The sequence below is a fragment of the Rutilus rutilus genome (assembly GCF_951802725.1).
Source record: "Rutilus rutilus genome assembly, chromosome: 6".
Lineage (NCBI taxonomy): Eukaryota > Metazoa > Chordata > Actinopteri > Cypriniformes > Leuciscidae > Rutilus > Rutilus rutilus.
Window position 1 is genome coordinate 18,338,978 of NC_140214.1, and position 16,616 is coordinate 18,355,593.

At 37.8% G+C, this 16,616-nt stretch overlaps 1 protein-coding gene across 2 annotated transcripts; it reads right to left on the reverse strand.

Moving 5' to 3' along the window:
* Positions 1-36: 36 nt before the first annotated feature.
* On the reverse strand, positions 37-16,014 carry ranbp9 (RAN binding protein 9). Of its 2 annotated transcripts, none has more exons than XM_084412677.1 (14): positions 15,382-16,014; positions 12,903-13,014; positions 12,107-12,159; positions 11,584-11,751; positions 11,050-11,072; positions 8,923-9,107; positions 8,661-8,773; positions 7,472-7,580; positions 7,231-7,385; positions 6,416-6,557; positions 4,350-4,471; positions 3,988-4,139; positions 3,083-3,194; positions 37-1,254 (listed from the first exon to the last, which is right to left on the reverse strand). In XM_084412677.1, exons 1-14 carry the CDS (start codon positions 15,596-15,598, stop codon positions 1,124-1,126), a joined length of 1,794 nt encoding a protein of 597 aa, XP_084268803.1. In that variant the 5' UTR covers positions 15,599-16,014; the 3' UTR covers positions 37-1,123. The 2 variants fall into 2 exon arrangements, with proteins under 2 accessions (XP_084268803.1, XP_084268802.1); XM_084412676.1 differs by having other exon boundaries at positions 4,350-4,474.
* Positions 16,015-16,616: the final 602 nt, after the last annotated feature.

Genomic DNA, 16,616 nt, shown 5'->3' on the forward strand with positions numbered 1-16,616 from the left:
CACTCACTGAAATGTGTCAAAACACAGACTGGTATATCTCGGTCAACTGGGTATTTATGTTTTATTACTGAAAATGATAAGACAGTGTTGATGACAATACTGTACCATTCTCCTTGTTTTAAAAGTACTGATGGTCTGAGGGATTGACTGGTAAACAAGAGAAGAAAAAACAATGGAGCAGGCTTGCCTCTCAGAGACTGGATATGACCTTAATTTTACCATGTTCCTGTCGCACATCCAAACTGCACAAAATCACAGTGCAGGCAACGATGATGAGAGAACGCCTGAATACGGACTTTTTAAAAGATGGAGTAAGGAATCAGGTGGATGAAAAGACCATTGACATCAATACAATTACAAATCAAAGTGTCCGAACATTGCATCAATCCTGCTGTGCAGTTGGCAGAGGGAGGGTGCGCTTGCACAAAAAAAGGGCATAACTCAAAGCTCACACTAACGCTCTATACTAAATACCACCACTAAAGATGACTCCAGCAGTGTTAGGTTTTCTCAGTTTTAATTTTTTTTTTTTTTTACTGTAAGATAACTAAATGTTTCACTCCTCCTGTTAATATAATTTCAATATTTTTCTCTTTTTTTTTTTTTTAAACGGTAAAGTACACAAGCTGAGACCTGAAAATAGCAGGGTGTTGACAGGTGGGACCTTAGTTATTCGGTCTCGCTCACTCTGCCAGCTTTCAACCAAGAACAAATATATCTTATATGCAAGTTTACTGATAATAACATTAATTATGTCATAATAATTTTCCTCATGCCTTGTAAAACAGGAAACAAACAATCAGAGCCTGCTGCACCCCCCACCCAACAACACCTCCCCTCCCCCAAAATAAAAAAGACAAAAGGAACAAAAACAAAAAAAAGACCTTAATGATTGGGGATTTTATCTGACTTCTAAGGACCCATCTCCTAATGTGTCTTTAGGCCCGGTTTAGGCCTGGGTGAGGAGGATCCAGTCTTATCAAGAGAGCCAGGATGGGTCTGGCCATGTGAAGGCTCAGTTCATCGGGCCAAAGCTGGCCCCAGTTTATTTGGGAGTCTGGGATGGACTGGGATGATGAGGGCCTCTTTCACGTGGTCATTTATAGGGATGATTCTCCAGGGGTTAGTGCAGGTAATCATCCACTGATGCAAAGGCGCAGGATCCGCTGCCTGTGCGAGCCATGACGGACAGACACTGAGCTGCCTGGCCAACAGCGAGCGCCAAGGGAGGCTGCTTTGGCAGGTTATGAGTCTCTGCATGAGAAAAAAAAAAAAAAAAACATTGATTGAATGCTGAAACGAAAACATTAAATGCTAATGTTAAAATTGTTAGAGTCATAAACTACAGTTCAAAAGTTTGGAGTCAATAAAAATTATTTATGCATTAAATTGATCAAAAGTGAGAAAGACAATGTTAAAAAAGATGTCTATTTCAAATAAATAACTTGCTATTATTTAAAGAATAATGAAAATAAAAGTATCGCATAGCATTGATGATAAAAATAAATGTTTCTTGAGCACCGATTCAGCATATTAGAATGATTTTTAAAAGATAATGTGACTGAAGACTGGAGTAATGATGCTTTGCCATCACAGGAATAAATTAGAAAGCAGATATTTTAAAGTCCGCCTGAAAGTCAATAATTTTATCCCTTAAAACTCATCTTTAATCATCAAAATGACAGAAAATTTCTTCATGCCTTAAATTAGCTTCAATGTAACTACACCCCTGCTTCATTTAATAAACACGGAAGATTATGCAAATTAGCCCTGTCTCAACTCACTCATACCAGCTCAGAGATCCATTCGGTTGGTCAACTTATTGAGGTAAACGCTGCACAATGGTATCGCTCTTTACAACGTCAGACACATAACTAATTAATATGATTTGCCTTTGGCTTGACTACATTATCACACAGCTAATAATGTGTTGCTAATGTTACATAAATCATGTTCCCGTTCTTCATCTCAGAGTCAGACAGCTGCTTTCTAAAAATCAGCATCCTTACAAACGCTTTGAACAACTTAGAACATCAGTGGAGGAAGGCATATAGTTCATCATAACATTGTGATATACATTATATACATAACACACCCGGCTATATTTTCCTATCAACAGAAAAAATACCGGGATAACCTGGCTTCTCTTGAGACTTCCCTTTTAGTTTGCTGTAAATGATATGCTAAAGCCCGGCCGTATGTTGATGTGATTGGTTACAAGGTAGTTTGTAACATAAGAAACACCAGCGATTTCAAACCGCGCTTTGAGACTGTCATTAGATCACTGCAGGTTTAAAGATAAAATACTCAACAATGGTGTTGATATATGAATTTGCACATGGCTTGTCTTAAAGCATATTAAAAAAACACCACATAGGCATATAAACAACATTAAAAACTTGATTTTCACCACAGGGGGTCTTTAAATCGGTGTACTATTTCACAATATTGATGTTACTGTATTTTTACTGTTTACTGTATTTTTCATCAAATAAATGCAGCCTTGGTGAGCATAAGATACTTCTCTTAAAAAAAAACGTAAAAACAATATTTTTCCTCCCAAACTTTTAAATGGTAGTATACACCATTTAAATATAAACTAATACTCAAATGCATATCACAGTGTGGCAAGGTGCAGAAAGTTATCAAGCTACACTGACAGCAAAAAAAAGGCTCAGATACACGGGGTGCAGTTTTAAGCACGCTACCAATATTGTATGAGCCTGACCTAGAGAGATGAGAAAATAAATTAAATAAATGTATTTAATAACAATGTGTTTAAATTGTATTGCAACATTTGCATTCTAACATGTGCAATTAGATAGTAATCCATGCAAAATGTGTGCTTGTGATATGTGCAAGGATCCTTCCAAATGGTCCTGCAGTACCATGACTTATCTGTACTACAGGGATATAGATTTTTATCAAAATACAGCGCATTATGTTGCTCACTTAGGCTTGTTCACTCACTTAATTCTGAGCTTAAAGAGCTTTGCTCAGTGCTGAAAGAGTGCTGAATCATTGCGGTGACTAGGTGGAACTTAATTGTTCTCATTTAATCAAAGGTGGTAGGAAGCTGTACCTAATATTGCACTGTTGAGTGTAGAGCAGACAGGCTCTCTCTGGATGGAGTCTAGCTGGTAGCCCACGGGGCTGTTCCATGGATCTGAATATGCCAGCAAACTGAATGCATCCTGCAGGAATGGAGACAGTAAGAGGCGTTTACCATAAAACACATATATTATCTTCATGTTTACTGGTCATTACCATCATAACTAGGGTTGGGTATCGTTTTTTTTTTTTTTCAATACCGGTGCCAAATCGATACTTTTAAAACGGTACCGGTGCCTAAACGGTGCCTGAACCGATACTTTAAAAAAAAGAGAGCCTCAAAACGATGGTGAATGACATTAAATAACATTGACAGAAAACAATCAAATAAAAAATTCTTAAAATTGAATATATTAAAAGTAAAGTAGTCTAAATACAAAACAACTAATTTACATCAATTCACAATAAAACCTGAGCCACCTAACCCAAATACAATAATTTAACACTAAATAACACTACAGTTTACTAATAACAGCAAAGTAGTCTGTATTCGGTATGCTACAAACCAGCTTTAAATTTCAGCAATTATTTTCACATTTTTTTGCCTTCTCTGGCCAAATATGACACCTCTCCTGACTTGTTGCATGTCCCGCACAAGGTGAGCGTTATTTTAGAGCGCATCACCTTAAATGCCGTGACGCGAAACCCATCATGGAAGAACCGCGTCATTTACAACTGTGACAATGAGCGCTCAGGATCAACCGAAATCTGCGTTTTGATTTGGTCCGGTTACATACCGGTTACTTAGGTAACGGTTCCATATCGGTGCCCGGTTTCGGTACCCAACCCTAATCATAACCAAAATTTTATCATAATCATAAATGTGATTAGTTACAAACAGTACCTACATACAACTTTCAGAACAAGTGGAGTTACCTTCAGCATCTTCTTATTGGCTGAGTTTTTTCCCCTCTCACGGCGCAAGAGTTCGCTCATGCTCTGTAGCTCTCGGCCGAACTGGATCATCCTCTCGATGGCTGCCTGGCTCCCACCGCACAACTGCCTCTTAGACTGAGTGCTGTCCACTTCTGTGTACAAAGCATTTAATCCTTTTAAAATGGCACACTGGATTCATTTGCACAACGTAATTGGCCAAATGATTAGGAGTCACATGCACAGCATCAGTTTCGTAATACAGATCACACGGGGAAAAAAACAACCTTTGACCTCTTTACTACAAATCTCATTGCAGATACACAGGAATTTAACAGAAGACTGAGCCCAATTAATCTACTCACCCATATCTGCATCACAATCCTCCAGCTCTGTCCCATGTGTAGAGCTGCCATTCAGAAATCCATTTGAAGAGGATTCAGACACTCCGTTTGAGAAGTGATCAACCTCCATCTCCACCTCAGTACTGCTAGGAAGAGTCAACAAGAGATAACAGGCTTATTCTGTGCTGTACAGTTATGTTCTTATATAATTTGCCCTTTGGTGTTAAAGTTGCGATCAAACAGAAGTAGTGACCGATCTTTTTTCTGTATTGTGAAGTACATCCGAGTGTAACAGATTAATGAAAAAAAAAAAAACTTGATTCTATTGACCGGTTTTGATTTTGAGATGTGGCCATTGCACTACAAAATAAATGCGAGCTTGAAGTCGATTGTGGAGGAGAGGGGTTTAAGCTAATTAAATGATTGGAGAAGCACACCATCCGTGACTACAGAGAAGTATGTAACTTCACCGGAAGATCCAGTTGACTATTTGATAAAACATTACAAGGTCAAAAAAATTAAAGGGTAACTATCGCCAAATTGCAACCTTGGCTATTTTTGTTAATCTACCCGAGTGAAACATTCGTATAAAATCATAATTAGAATGGAAACGCCACTTTTAAGATTGACCATATTTTCGTTTTCGGTCAAAATGCCTTTTGAATGGGAGTGCTAAGGGCACTACAATGATAGCATAAAAATCTCTATTTTTAAAACACTAATGCCTAGTTCACACACTACACAACTTTAAACGTCTGCAGATCGCTGTGCTGTTTAGACTACATGACTTGCTCTGGGGTCCTGAAGTTGTTGTGGTGTTCACACTATGTGACACTACGTAAATGATCTGCAACAGGGGGTTACACACACTACACGAGCTGACAACAACTCTATCCGGTCCCAAAACCACATTTTTGTCACGAAAACATGCGCAAGAAGTGGAATGGGAAATGGCGCATTCCAATGGCGCATTGTCTATTTGAAAATGGACAGCGGGACAAAATTGCCGGTAAAAAAAAAAAAAAAATATATATATATATATAGTTTGCGCAATGATCTGTTTAGAACCCCGAAAAACAAGAATATGGGTGAAAGGATGGATTAGCACACGCGGGCAGCAGGAATTGTCTGTCAGAGAGAGTTGGAGGTGAGTAAAACATTATAATGAAAAAGCAGCTGCCTGTTGTGGTTTGGCAATGATGGTTACAAATACAAAAGGCTTTTGTAATGTCATAACAAGCTGATCATTGGCTGTTGCTCGTCGCGACACGTGACACCACAGGCTATCGAGTCGGCCGACAGCTCCAGATATTTGGCATGCTAGATATTTGTCTGGCGTCGGCGATGTGTCAGCGAGCGTTTTTGATGCGTCGTTAAGCATTTCACACTTAAAGATTGGTGAGCGCGGATCACCCGCAGATTTGCACGCGATTACAGCCCGACCTGTCGGCGAGCTCGTTAACTTGCAAATCGGGCTTAAATCGGGCTTAAAATCCTGTAGTGTGAACTAGCCATAAGGAGGCTCGACACAACATGAAACTGTGCTTGACGTATCACCAGGGGCTCTACACATGAACTCGAGCAGTGACTACATTGTTTGTGTACACAAAGTTTACTAAAAAGAAAGGTTTTGTACGACTCACTTTATCAGTTAGTGTTTCCGGTGGCTGGAATTTTGTCAGTCAAAAGTAGTCGATCTCCGAATGCAACTTAACATGAGGAGAGTAAGGATGGAAAGATTCTGGTGATACTTCAAGCACAGTTTCATGTTGTGTCGAGCCTCCTTGGTGTTTTAAAAATAGCAATTTTGATGCTATCATTGTAGTGCCCCAAGCACTCCCATTCAAAAGGCATATTGACCAAAAACGAAAATAGTCAATCTTAAAAGTGGCGTTTCCATTCTAATTATGCTTTTACACGAATGTTTGACTCGGGTAGATTAACAAAAATAGCCTAGGTTGCAATTTGGCGAGAGTTACCCTTTAAGCATATACACGGATGAATTGTTCACAATTAATCTATAACATGCATTTACAAAACAGATGGGATGAATTTTCCTTTCATCATTTCATGCCCTCTTCACATACCTCACGCTGGTCTGCTGGCCCCGACTGCCATTCAGGACACCAAGCTCGGGACTTGACAGGGTAGGGGGACACGATTTGTGACTGTGGGTCGAGGTGTGGCCTTTACTTGATGAAACTCCATTACAGTAATTACTTTCCAAACCTGGAGACAGACGGAAAAACAAATGATCAGCGATAACGTCTCCTATTGATGATCAATGGGTCATTCTGGTCTAGGTTTAGAGGTTTTAACCTTGATTTGAAAATGTGTGGTTCTCAACATTTTTTGAAAACAAAGTCCCCCATGTCAAGACAATATTTGAAGGCCCTTCTATCTAAGCTGATACTTCTGTTATAATAAATGTCTGTTTAATGAATACATATTTATTTGTAGTGTTTTTAGCATTTTAAATTAAGATCATGCTTCTATAACTTAAGTAATTTTAAGATTTATTAGGGGCCCTCTAAAGCAGTGGTTCCCAATTCCAGTCCTCGTGACCCACTGCTCTGCACATTTTGTATGTCTCCCTTATTTAACATACCTGAACCAGATCATCAGCTCATTAGGAGAGACTCCATGAACTGAACTGAGTGTGTCAGATAAGAGAGACCTACAAAATGTGCAGAGCAGTGGGTCACGAGGACTGGAATTGGGAACCACTGCTCTAAAGGGCCTTGGGCCCCTGGTTGAGAACCACTAATCTAAACAGCTATTTCAGTGAAGATTACGTCTTCGTAAGATCTTTTTTTTGTAAGACTTTCATCACCCATGCTGGCTGAAGATATCAAAAGATACATTATATATATTCTTTTTAGTGTGTATGTAGTGCACATGCCTGTCTGGTAGGCCTGGGAGCTGCTGGCTTTGTGAACAGGGCTGTTGAAGAGGCGAGGGGAGCCTGGGTAACTATCCTGTGACTTGGGGCTCCTCCCACCGAGACACCTGACCTCACTGTCAGTGCCGTTCACCATCTCAATGAACTGCCTGACTCTGGAAAGAGATACAGACACATCATGTATACAGTGTCTTCACAGGAGATGTGTCCATTCTTGTAAAACTGCACACATCACACTCACTTCAACATGAAGAGGAGGTCTGGGTTTTTCTCTAACAGGCTGGGATAAAGTTGTTGAGTGGTCTCTATAGCCTCTCCCATTCTGCCGGACAGGACCAGCTTCTGGATCTCTGCAATCACAATCGTGAAGTCATTACCCGGCATTGATTTCATGACTTCTTGAAAGCATGCATTGATGAATCATTCAGAATTGGACCAGGAACTTTCAGTAAAGGTACACTATGTAACATTTGACCCTCTAGCGGTTGAAAAACAAAACTGCATGCATTTTGCAGAAGAACATTGTTTTGGTTGTGACTATGCAGATCAATATGATTCTCCTACTGCTCATAAAACATTCACTACTAGGCTTAATAGATATAACCAGTTTAGATGGAAAGAAGAACATTGTTTTGGTTGTGACTATGCGGATCAATATGATTCTCCTACTGCTCATAAAACATTCACTACTCTCAAGCTGACTATCTGAAGACGTTACTGTAGCTATACCCATTAATAGACAGTACTTTCTTGAAAGTAAATTTCAGCACAGCACTACAACCCATAATGAAATGACCCTTCACAATTAGATGATGCTTTACAATGAACTCTGTTAGAGAGCTACATATGGCAATTGGTCTGTTCAATAAATCTGTTAAATAAACTACCTTGATCACCTATTGAGTAATAAAAATGCCATCTCTGCGTCACTTTTACAACATTTCAAATCCCTCAGTTCTCACCATCTCCGAAAAGCCAGGCCGATTTCGATTCTCATTTTATAACAAGCTCTGTGGCAGTCTCTTTTTGCTAGCAGAAGCTCCTCTTTTTTGCTCCTCTGTTCTGCATTTATTTATTTTTTTCATTACCTGGAGGTTCAAGATTTAGCTGCTCCATGTCAACCTTTCTCGCTTATTGTGACAAATAACTTATGCCACTCTTACATGCATCATAGTAGCTGGGGCAACTTTTCTCTATTTATGGATTTGACGAGACACTAAACTATAAACACTTATAACGGGCTTACCATAGTGAATCAGAGTAAGACAAAAAATGCGTTTTGGAAGAAGGATTGATGGTGTATTGACTTAAATTTTGTTCATTTTGAACCAAAAAAAGTTACATAGCGCACCTTGAAGAAAGTAAATAGTGTTACCCAAAAGGACTGACAGAGTCTGAATAGCCTATTTCTGTTGACTTGGGAGACTCACTCTGTCTATTTTTAATAGAAGCAAGTTCCTCGTGTACGGCCTGGTCAGTTGATTTGGCAAAGGCCTCTGCAGTGGCACAGTAGCTGTGGTGAACCAGATATGAGGCCACCATTCTGGGAAGATAAGAAGAAAGCAAATAAGTCAGAAGGAGAAATTGAGAAAGAAATAAGCCACTAGCACATACATTCATTACATCTGTGAAGGTTTTGGAACTATGTTGATGTCAACCTTATAAAAATGCTCCAAATCAAAAAGTACTCACTTCTGAATCATGGCCTGCCATTCTCCTTCTCTTTCCCCAATGGGGAAACGGTCAATCTGGGCTTGGATCTTGGTTCTCCATTCACGCATGTAATCCTCAATATCAAAGACAAACGGATGCTGCCCGAAATTTGCGTCCACGACCTCCCCTGGGGTCTGTAGACCCACTGTGGGATACAGGTTGGGCTGAAAGCAAAATAATTGCAGTTAATATTTTTTTTTAGTAATGATGTAATGAGCAAGCACAATAGAAATATAGACTTTCTCATAAAACAAATGAGAGTAGCTTGAAAGAAATAATGGAAACTGGAAAAAGCAAATCTCAACTGCTTGATAGCTTGTAACATCACAAAATGTAAACTACAGTAGTCAACATTTGAAGTGGATCAAAAAAGTTAATCAAAGTTGTCCTAAGACAAGAACGGGTATTGTTCAAAATTCATGTATTACTTTGATGAAAGGTTTTGATCCACTTCAAATGGTGACTACTGTAAATTATTGCCCAGCTCTAATCTGCTAAATGCGACTATGAAACAAAAAACCTTAACATCATGATTTTCTGTAAAGCTGATTTGAAACTATGTGTATTGTGAAAAGCACTATATGAATAAATTTAACTTGAAAATGTGCCTTGGTTCATGCGTATCATAGGTGTTCAAATTGAGACGATTAAAAAAACATCAGCTTATAAAACGACATAAAAATTTTTCTTTCCTTTAACACAATGCCAGGTTCTATGGCAATGTTCATGATGAGGGCCAGGTTTAGTTTTTCAAAAATAAAACTAAATCTTTTTTTCTAAAACCCTTAAGACTAAATTTGGATTTACTAACCTTTTCAAAAGTATCAACAGAATAAAACAAGTTCCTCAAAGGGGTAGAAGTATTACAGTCCAGCAAAATATGTCTAACGATTCTTACAATGTCTAGATTCTTACAAGATCAACACTTTGACGAATTATCTCCTGATAGTAACATTTTTTGTGCGAGTCTTGAGTGTCCTATCTGGCATCTATGTGTAAATGGCTTCATCCAACTACATAATTCAAATGTTGCTTCTGGGTCAGGTCAGGGGGCAGCCACATATTAGTCATTTTGTGGTGCTTTCTGTGCTCATGTTCCAATAGAGAGAAAGGTCAGGGCTGCTAAACTGACATACTTCACAGAAGTAGTCAGAGTAACATGAATGCTGGTCACCAGCCAACTGTGTTTTCTGCTCAATGGATTATTGTTTTAGCCCTAAACAGGCCTCTGTTCAGTCAGCGAGAGAAATGCTTAGAGGCTGTCAGTCCAACATCTTGAATGATGAAGAAAGGAAGGAAAGACAAAACAATAGCAAAAGGCTTCCTCTACAACATCTAAAAATGGAAGATTATTACAACAGTGAAAAAATATACAAGTGATCAATAATAACCACATGACCTTCAGGCAGAGAAAACTCTGTAAAGCTACAAATGATGTATCTTGATATTTTCATGAAGCATACGTACATATATTGGAATGTAAACCAAATATATTTATCTGATGAAACTACATAAAACATATTATAAACCACAAAATATACAATACCGTTTCAAAAGTTTGGTGCCCGTAATGGTTAGGGGTTTGTGTTATAAAAGAAATAGCACTTTTATTCAGTACGGACACATTAAATTGATCAAAAGTGACAGTAAAGATTTTTATAATGCTACAAAAGATTTTCATTTCAAATAAATGCTGTTCCTTTGAACTTTCTATTCATCAAAGAATCCTGAAAAAATTGATCACAGCTTCTACAAAAATATAAAGCAACAAAATATTGATAATAATTCAAATCAGCATATTAGACTGATTTCTGAAGGATCATGTGACACTGAAGACTGTAATGATGCTGTAATACAGCTTTGACATTAGGAATAAATTACATTTTAAAATGAATTAAAATAGAAACGTTATTTTAAATTGTAATAATAATATTTCACAATATAACTATAATTTTTGATCAAATAATTGCATAAAAATTGGATTCTTTCAAAAAAAAAATCTCATCAACACCAAACTTTTAAATGGTAGAGTATAATGTGGTATGATATAATATGGCAACAATCTTAACTTCAATATAAGAGGTGATTAAGAAAAAACAGCCTTACCGGTAAATCTGTAAAAGCTATCCCTGAAAGAAAGAAAAAAGATAAACAATGAATTGTTAATTAACTTTTAACTATGTAGGTTCAATATTTAACTGTGTGCATACATGGTGTGTTTATAGCCAAAATTGCTTTATACCTCCCATAAACTCCTTAATCATCCTAAATGAAAAATATTCTATTCCTAGTAATGTACATGTAATGTTAAAGTGCCCATTGAATTGATGGAGGAAACTGTACTGTTATTGAAACATCAGTAATAAACAAAGAACAAATAACCAAAGTTTAGTTGAGATGGGCATTTAGGGTGTGTAATTTGGTTCACTTGGTCCAAACTTAGTTCATTTGGAAGCGGACCGAGACCCACCTTTTCAACGGTCTCGGTCTGCTTGTTTGGTGCGCGCCAGGGTTCGGATGGCAGCGTTCACACTTATTCAAATGAACCACACTAACAGAGCAGTGTTCGTTTTAATCAAACCAAACATGCCAAGTGTGAACACACCCTTAATCTTAATATGCAATACAAATGTTTACTACCTAGACTGTGGCCATTCTTCGTGTAGAAACAGGTATTGTTGATGAGGTTCACACAGCAGCCAATCACATCGCCTGTTGTAAATGTGGGACCATAGGGCTGTCCAGTGCCAGAAGAGCAGAAGGAGTGGCCGTCGTCGCCATGGTAGCCATATGAGTGCTTGTCCCAACCTAAGGGTATAAACATTGGGTACATCCTGTTTTTTTGGGAATGATGTACTGTACAATGTATGTACTGCAAAAATACTAAGGAAAGAGCACTAAGAGTTCTAACTCTTATCTCTCTGCCGAGCTGCAGACTCACAGAGGAAACACCCAGGGTCTGTGAGCGTCAAGAAGGTGGAGGATCAAGTTAACATGCCCACTAATTGCATCTAAACTTCAAACCCTGTCTGTCTATAACGATTCAGAAACAGAATGGGAGTCCTAGACACTTTAGGCACAAACAACCTGAAAATATGACATAGCTAATGTGTTACTAGCAATAAAAGTACAGTGACTTCCCAACATCTGATAGTTATTTTACCTGGAAGTCTGTTCATGTTGACACCTTGAGCTGACAGGCCAATCCCCATGTACCTGGTCACAAAAAACAGCATTTATTTGATGTAAAAGTCTGTATTAGAGGAAGTTAAAATAGCTCACCCTAAAAACTTAAGGTGCACTCAGTAACTTTGTCCTAATTACAATAGTTTTATCCCTAAGGAAATGAACAGTATGATTGAAAAATGTTGAAAATCATACTTATGTGAGGCTGAATCTGTTATTTTAGTATCATTTTATTAATATTTTCTTTTGATTTAATATTTATATAAAAATGTTCCGTTTTTTTATTTGTACATTTTACATGCTTTTAAAAAATTGTATTAGTGTCCGTTTTTTAAATATCTATTTTAGTTAAACGACATGAGAAATGTTGGGATCTTTGGCAACTAGCTGATATATAATATAAATCAACTATAATAACCCTGGACTGAATAAAACCTGTTTTATTTTACACGGTGCAGGTCACCTCATGAGGGCTGCCATGTTGAGATCACATGACCAGAACGACCATACAAATTTTATCTCAGTAAACCTCTCATTATCTGACATTTTCGCTCACAGAATAAATGAATCATGGCTGACTTCTAATAGAGCATTTCTACAAAGGCATTATTAAATGAAGACTTTTGCATAATGCTAAATCCACGCCAATAGGTGCCAATATAAATCCAAGACAACTGTTATATAGCCCATTGCCACATCAACAAAAATCACTGAGTGCACATTTAACGTTTCCCAGCAAAAAGTGATCTCAGAATACTGAATCCTTTACATACCCATCTCGTCCTTTGCTGATAATTTTCACCTCAAAGTAATAGACCCCGCAAGCAGCTGGAATAGGGTGTGTTGCACGGACAGAAGCCGCATCTTTCGGGGTCTTTCCATGACCTGGGTGACATAAACACAATAATTTACAACTGCAAGTGGATGGTGGCACTCACAAGGAGAACTGGAACATTTGTAATATTATAACGTCGCCAGAGGTCATCATGGCGCAAAAATAAAAATAAAAAAACTTAGCAAAGTGATCAATGTTTTTGCTGTGAGAGCCGTATGCTTCAGGCGGATGATATTTTGTCTAGCAACAGCAAAGAAACTGCACAATTGCTTTTTTAATTAATGTGAATATGCATTTCTCTACATTTGGGAATTTGCATTTATTATTGTCAACAATTGCCCCTTTAAATTGCCACCTCATTCACCCATACTTCAGTTGCTATTAATTGAAATAAATTCTCAAACAAACATGGAAGTTAATTCTAAAACCTAGCCTAGTCGTAAATAATGCTCAAAATAAAACATGAACACAGCAAAATAATTGTATGATATAGGGCTACTATATATATATATAGATTTTGATGTTTTGGAGTGTTTTAATCAAAACCACTTCATATTAGCTGCAATATTTAACAACACTCACCTCTGAGACAGCAAATAAATATATTTAAAAGCTATAGGTCCCTAAAGTGCCTGAAGAGGCATTAAACCCATGATTAACGCACAACAAGACAGGCACTCAATAGAATAGAACTAGCCACTCAGCCACTTAGGTTTACTTGATTATCCATGTACATCATTTTTTCAGAATAATCATGTTAAAATGTATGTATATATATATATATATATGAATAAAATATGAACCAACATGCTTTTGGGGAATTTTACTTGTACATCTCTCAATCCTCTTTGTACTGCATTTCATTATCTGTTTGCCCCCTCTACAGACAGAGTATTAATCATAAAACTAAGCATTTAAATATCATCTTATTGACACACATTCCTGGGTCATATAGTATGACAACATATATATATATATATATATATATATATATATATAATAATTTTATGCAAGTAGTCTGCTATTGTTATAAAAATCTCTATCAGAATTTCTTATGTTTTGGAACAAGTTAGCATTTTACTTTCTGGCCATAGGCCTTTAAATAATAACATCTGCAACAAACTGCATATTTTTGATCAGTTTGGGCCTCTGAATAAAAAGTGTGTTAGCTCTAAATTCTCACTAGATATATCATACTATATGGGTCATAAAAAGCCTGATGTATCAATCAAATATAATACAAAACATAAAACACGTGCAAAAAATGTTTTCTTTTCTTTTAGGTTTTGTCAAAAGATTCACTTAACTTACATTTCCAAAATATTTGATTATGATTATTATATCATATGTCAATATGGGGCATTTTTGTCACTTGTGGTAACAGTCTTGAACCCCTGATATTAAGATTCATAACCTTATGTAGCTTGTACATTCAAGACATCTTGGCCTACTGGTAATTTAAGGCAGTCTTCCTGAAACCTACCTGTCGTCAACTCTGGCTGGCCTAATTAATTCTGTGGCCTACCTTTATGACTCAGCTGAGGGAAATGGCAGACACCTCACTGGATTAAAAAAAAAGATTTTTTTTAATAACTAATTGTGTTAATAAAATGACACATATATTACAGCTTTTCTTTATCTGATGAATTTCTTGTACACTCACGATGGCAGAAATCCTGCCTCTGCAGATAAACACACACACAAAGGCCTTGCTCGAGCTTATGCGACAGGCTCGATCAGTACCTACATCAGCATGAGCGTATTAAGACATGGCATATTATACACAGATCATGTTGTCAAAGGAGTTAACAATGACTGCATTTCAGTAGCGAAACTCTATAGAGTAGGAGCTTCCGGAAATGACTGAAGCATCTTTATAGCTCGCTGCTGAAACTCACCACCATCTCATATTGCTAATAACAGTACACGAACTTTACACTTTCAAACTTAACACCTTAATCATTCATTTTCAAAGGCTATATATGCCATATCTGTATACACACTGTTATGCATACAGTATCATATAAAAGCAGCAGTTCGATTAATAGATAATGCTGACTGCTCAGGAATGGTGCTAAATAATGCTAAAGGGAGGCTATTTTTATTCAAACATGTCGTCTAAGCAGTTAGTAATACCAAGCAAAGTTTCTTGTTAACACTCGTATGATTATATCGACTAATGTGCTCGATGATCACTCAAGATCATCCCTATTTTGAAATCTTTTTAGCAGCTTTTGTGAATAAAAATGGGTTTGATTTGCACACAATACGAGTACGCAGAAGCTAATACAAGTGTCTTTTTAATATCACCGATCAGATACGAAACCTGACACGAGCTAACATGGCTAATGCCTTAAACATTTAGCTGGTAAACAACTTGGTGTTTGTGTTCATCTGCTGCTGTTAGCCTTGGTTACCTTTGTAATGCACCCGGAGGTTGTTTTGAGACAGGCCGATGTAGCTGAATTTGTCTTTGGGGCTCCAGGATCTGGGCAGCGGGGTCTCCTGCTCGTTGACGGCCGGGTAAAGGCGTCTAAGCCGCTGGTTGAGCTCTTTTTCCTGCTCATTGAGAGCCAAGTCTCCGTGAACGACAACCGACATCAGAAACCCACAGCCCGATGACGGTCCTGACATCGCGATCCGATTCCTGCCGTCGATGCCAACAGCTTGCCAGCTATCTTTAGCTGGACAGCTTTCTAACAGTGTCCAGTGGCTAAAGCGACCACTGTCAGACACCGCAGGAGAAGAGCCGCTGAGATTTCGGGGTTGTTTTATTCGCTTCTGACGCCTGGCTAGCCAGCCAGCTAACTGCGATTAGCCCGCAAACAGCCTCTCTGATGCGAGTTAGCGAGACGCTAGAGAATTAATCACGCCAATACAGCGACACGGCAGCTTACAAAAACATAACAGACATCCAGAAAGTTGATCCTTGTTATTTAAGACGACATCCAGCCGATCGGACAGACTAAATCGGGTAAAAGGAGCAGAAAGACAGCAGCAGAAGGGAACCCCGATCTTTTGTTTGTTGTTAGTGTGAAATACAGCGTTCTGATTGGCTCTCTCAAGGTCCAGTCATACTTCCTCGAGGACTTGGTACATGACTAGATACAAGCTACCAATAACATGTCCTTCTTTCTCACTTCGCTTGACTTGTTATCGACGTTAGTTGAGATGGCTGAGACAATGAGAATATACGTACACTTACCAATTACAATGTTTCGTTTATTTAATCATTTTCATATCATGGGACAATGCAGTTGTGGTGCAGATTAGGACCCCCTTACATCTCATTTAAGGCTGGGACTTTTCAGTGACTTCCATTTCCACAGCTAATGAAATTTAAAATCCCCTACCCATTAATCTAACCCTCACATATTCCTGCTTTTTTATTTTTCATTAAATAATGTATTATTTTAACTATAGCCTAATGTGCCGCTAAACATAGGCTACATAACCTCACAACTTGATTTTCATTAAAACATCAGTTCTTCTTTATTTGTCTTAAAGTAGGCTACTTCATTGACCATACCACATAAATTAACAATAAAAAAAATATATTTTTATTTTTGTATTTATTTATTTTACAGTCCAAAAGATTTGTGGTTAAACGGTGTCAGTGCATTTAATCTAGTTGGGGCAGCATCAAAAGTTT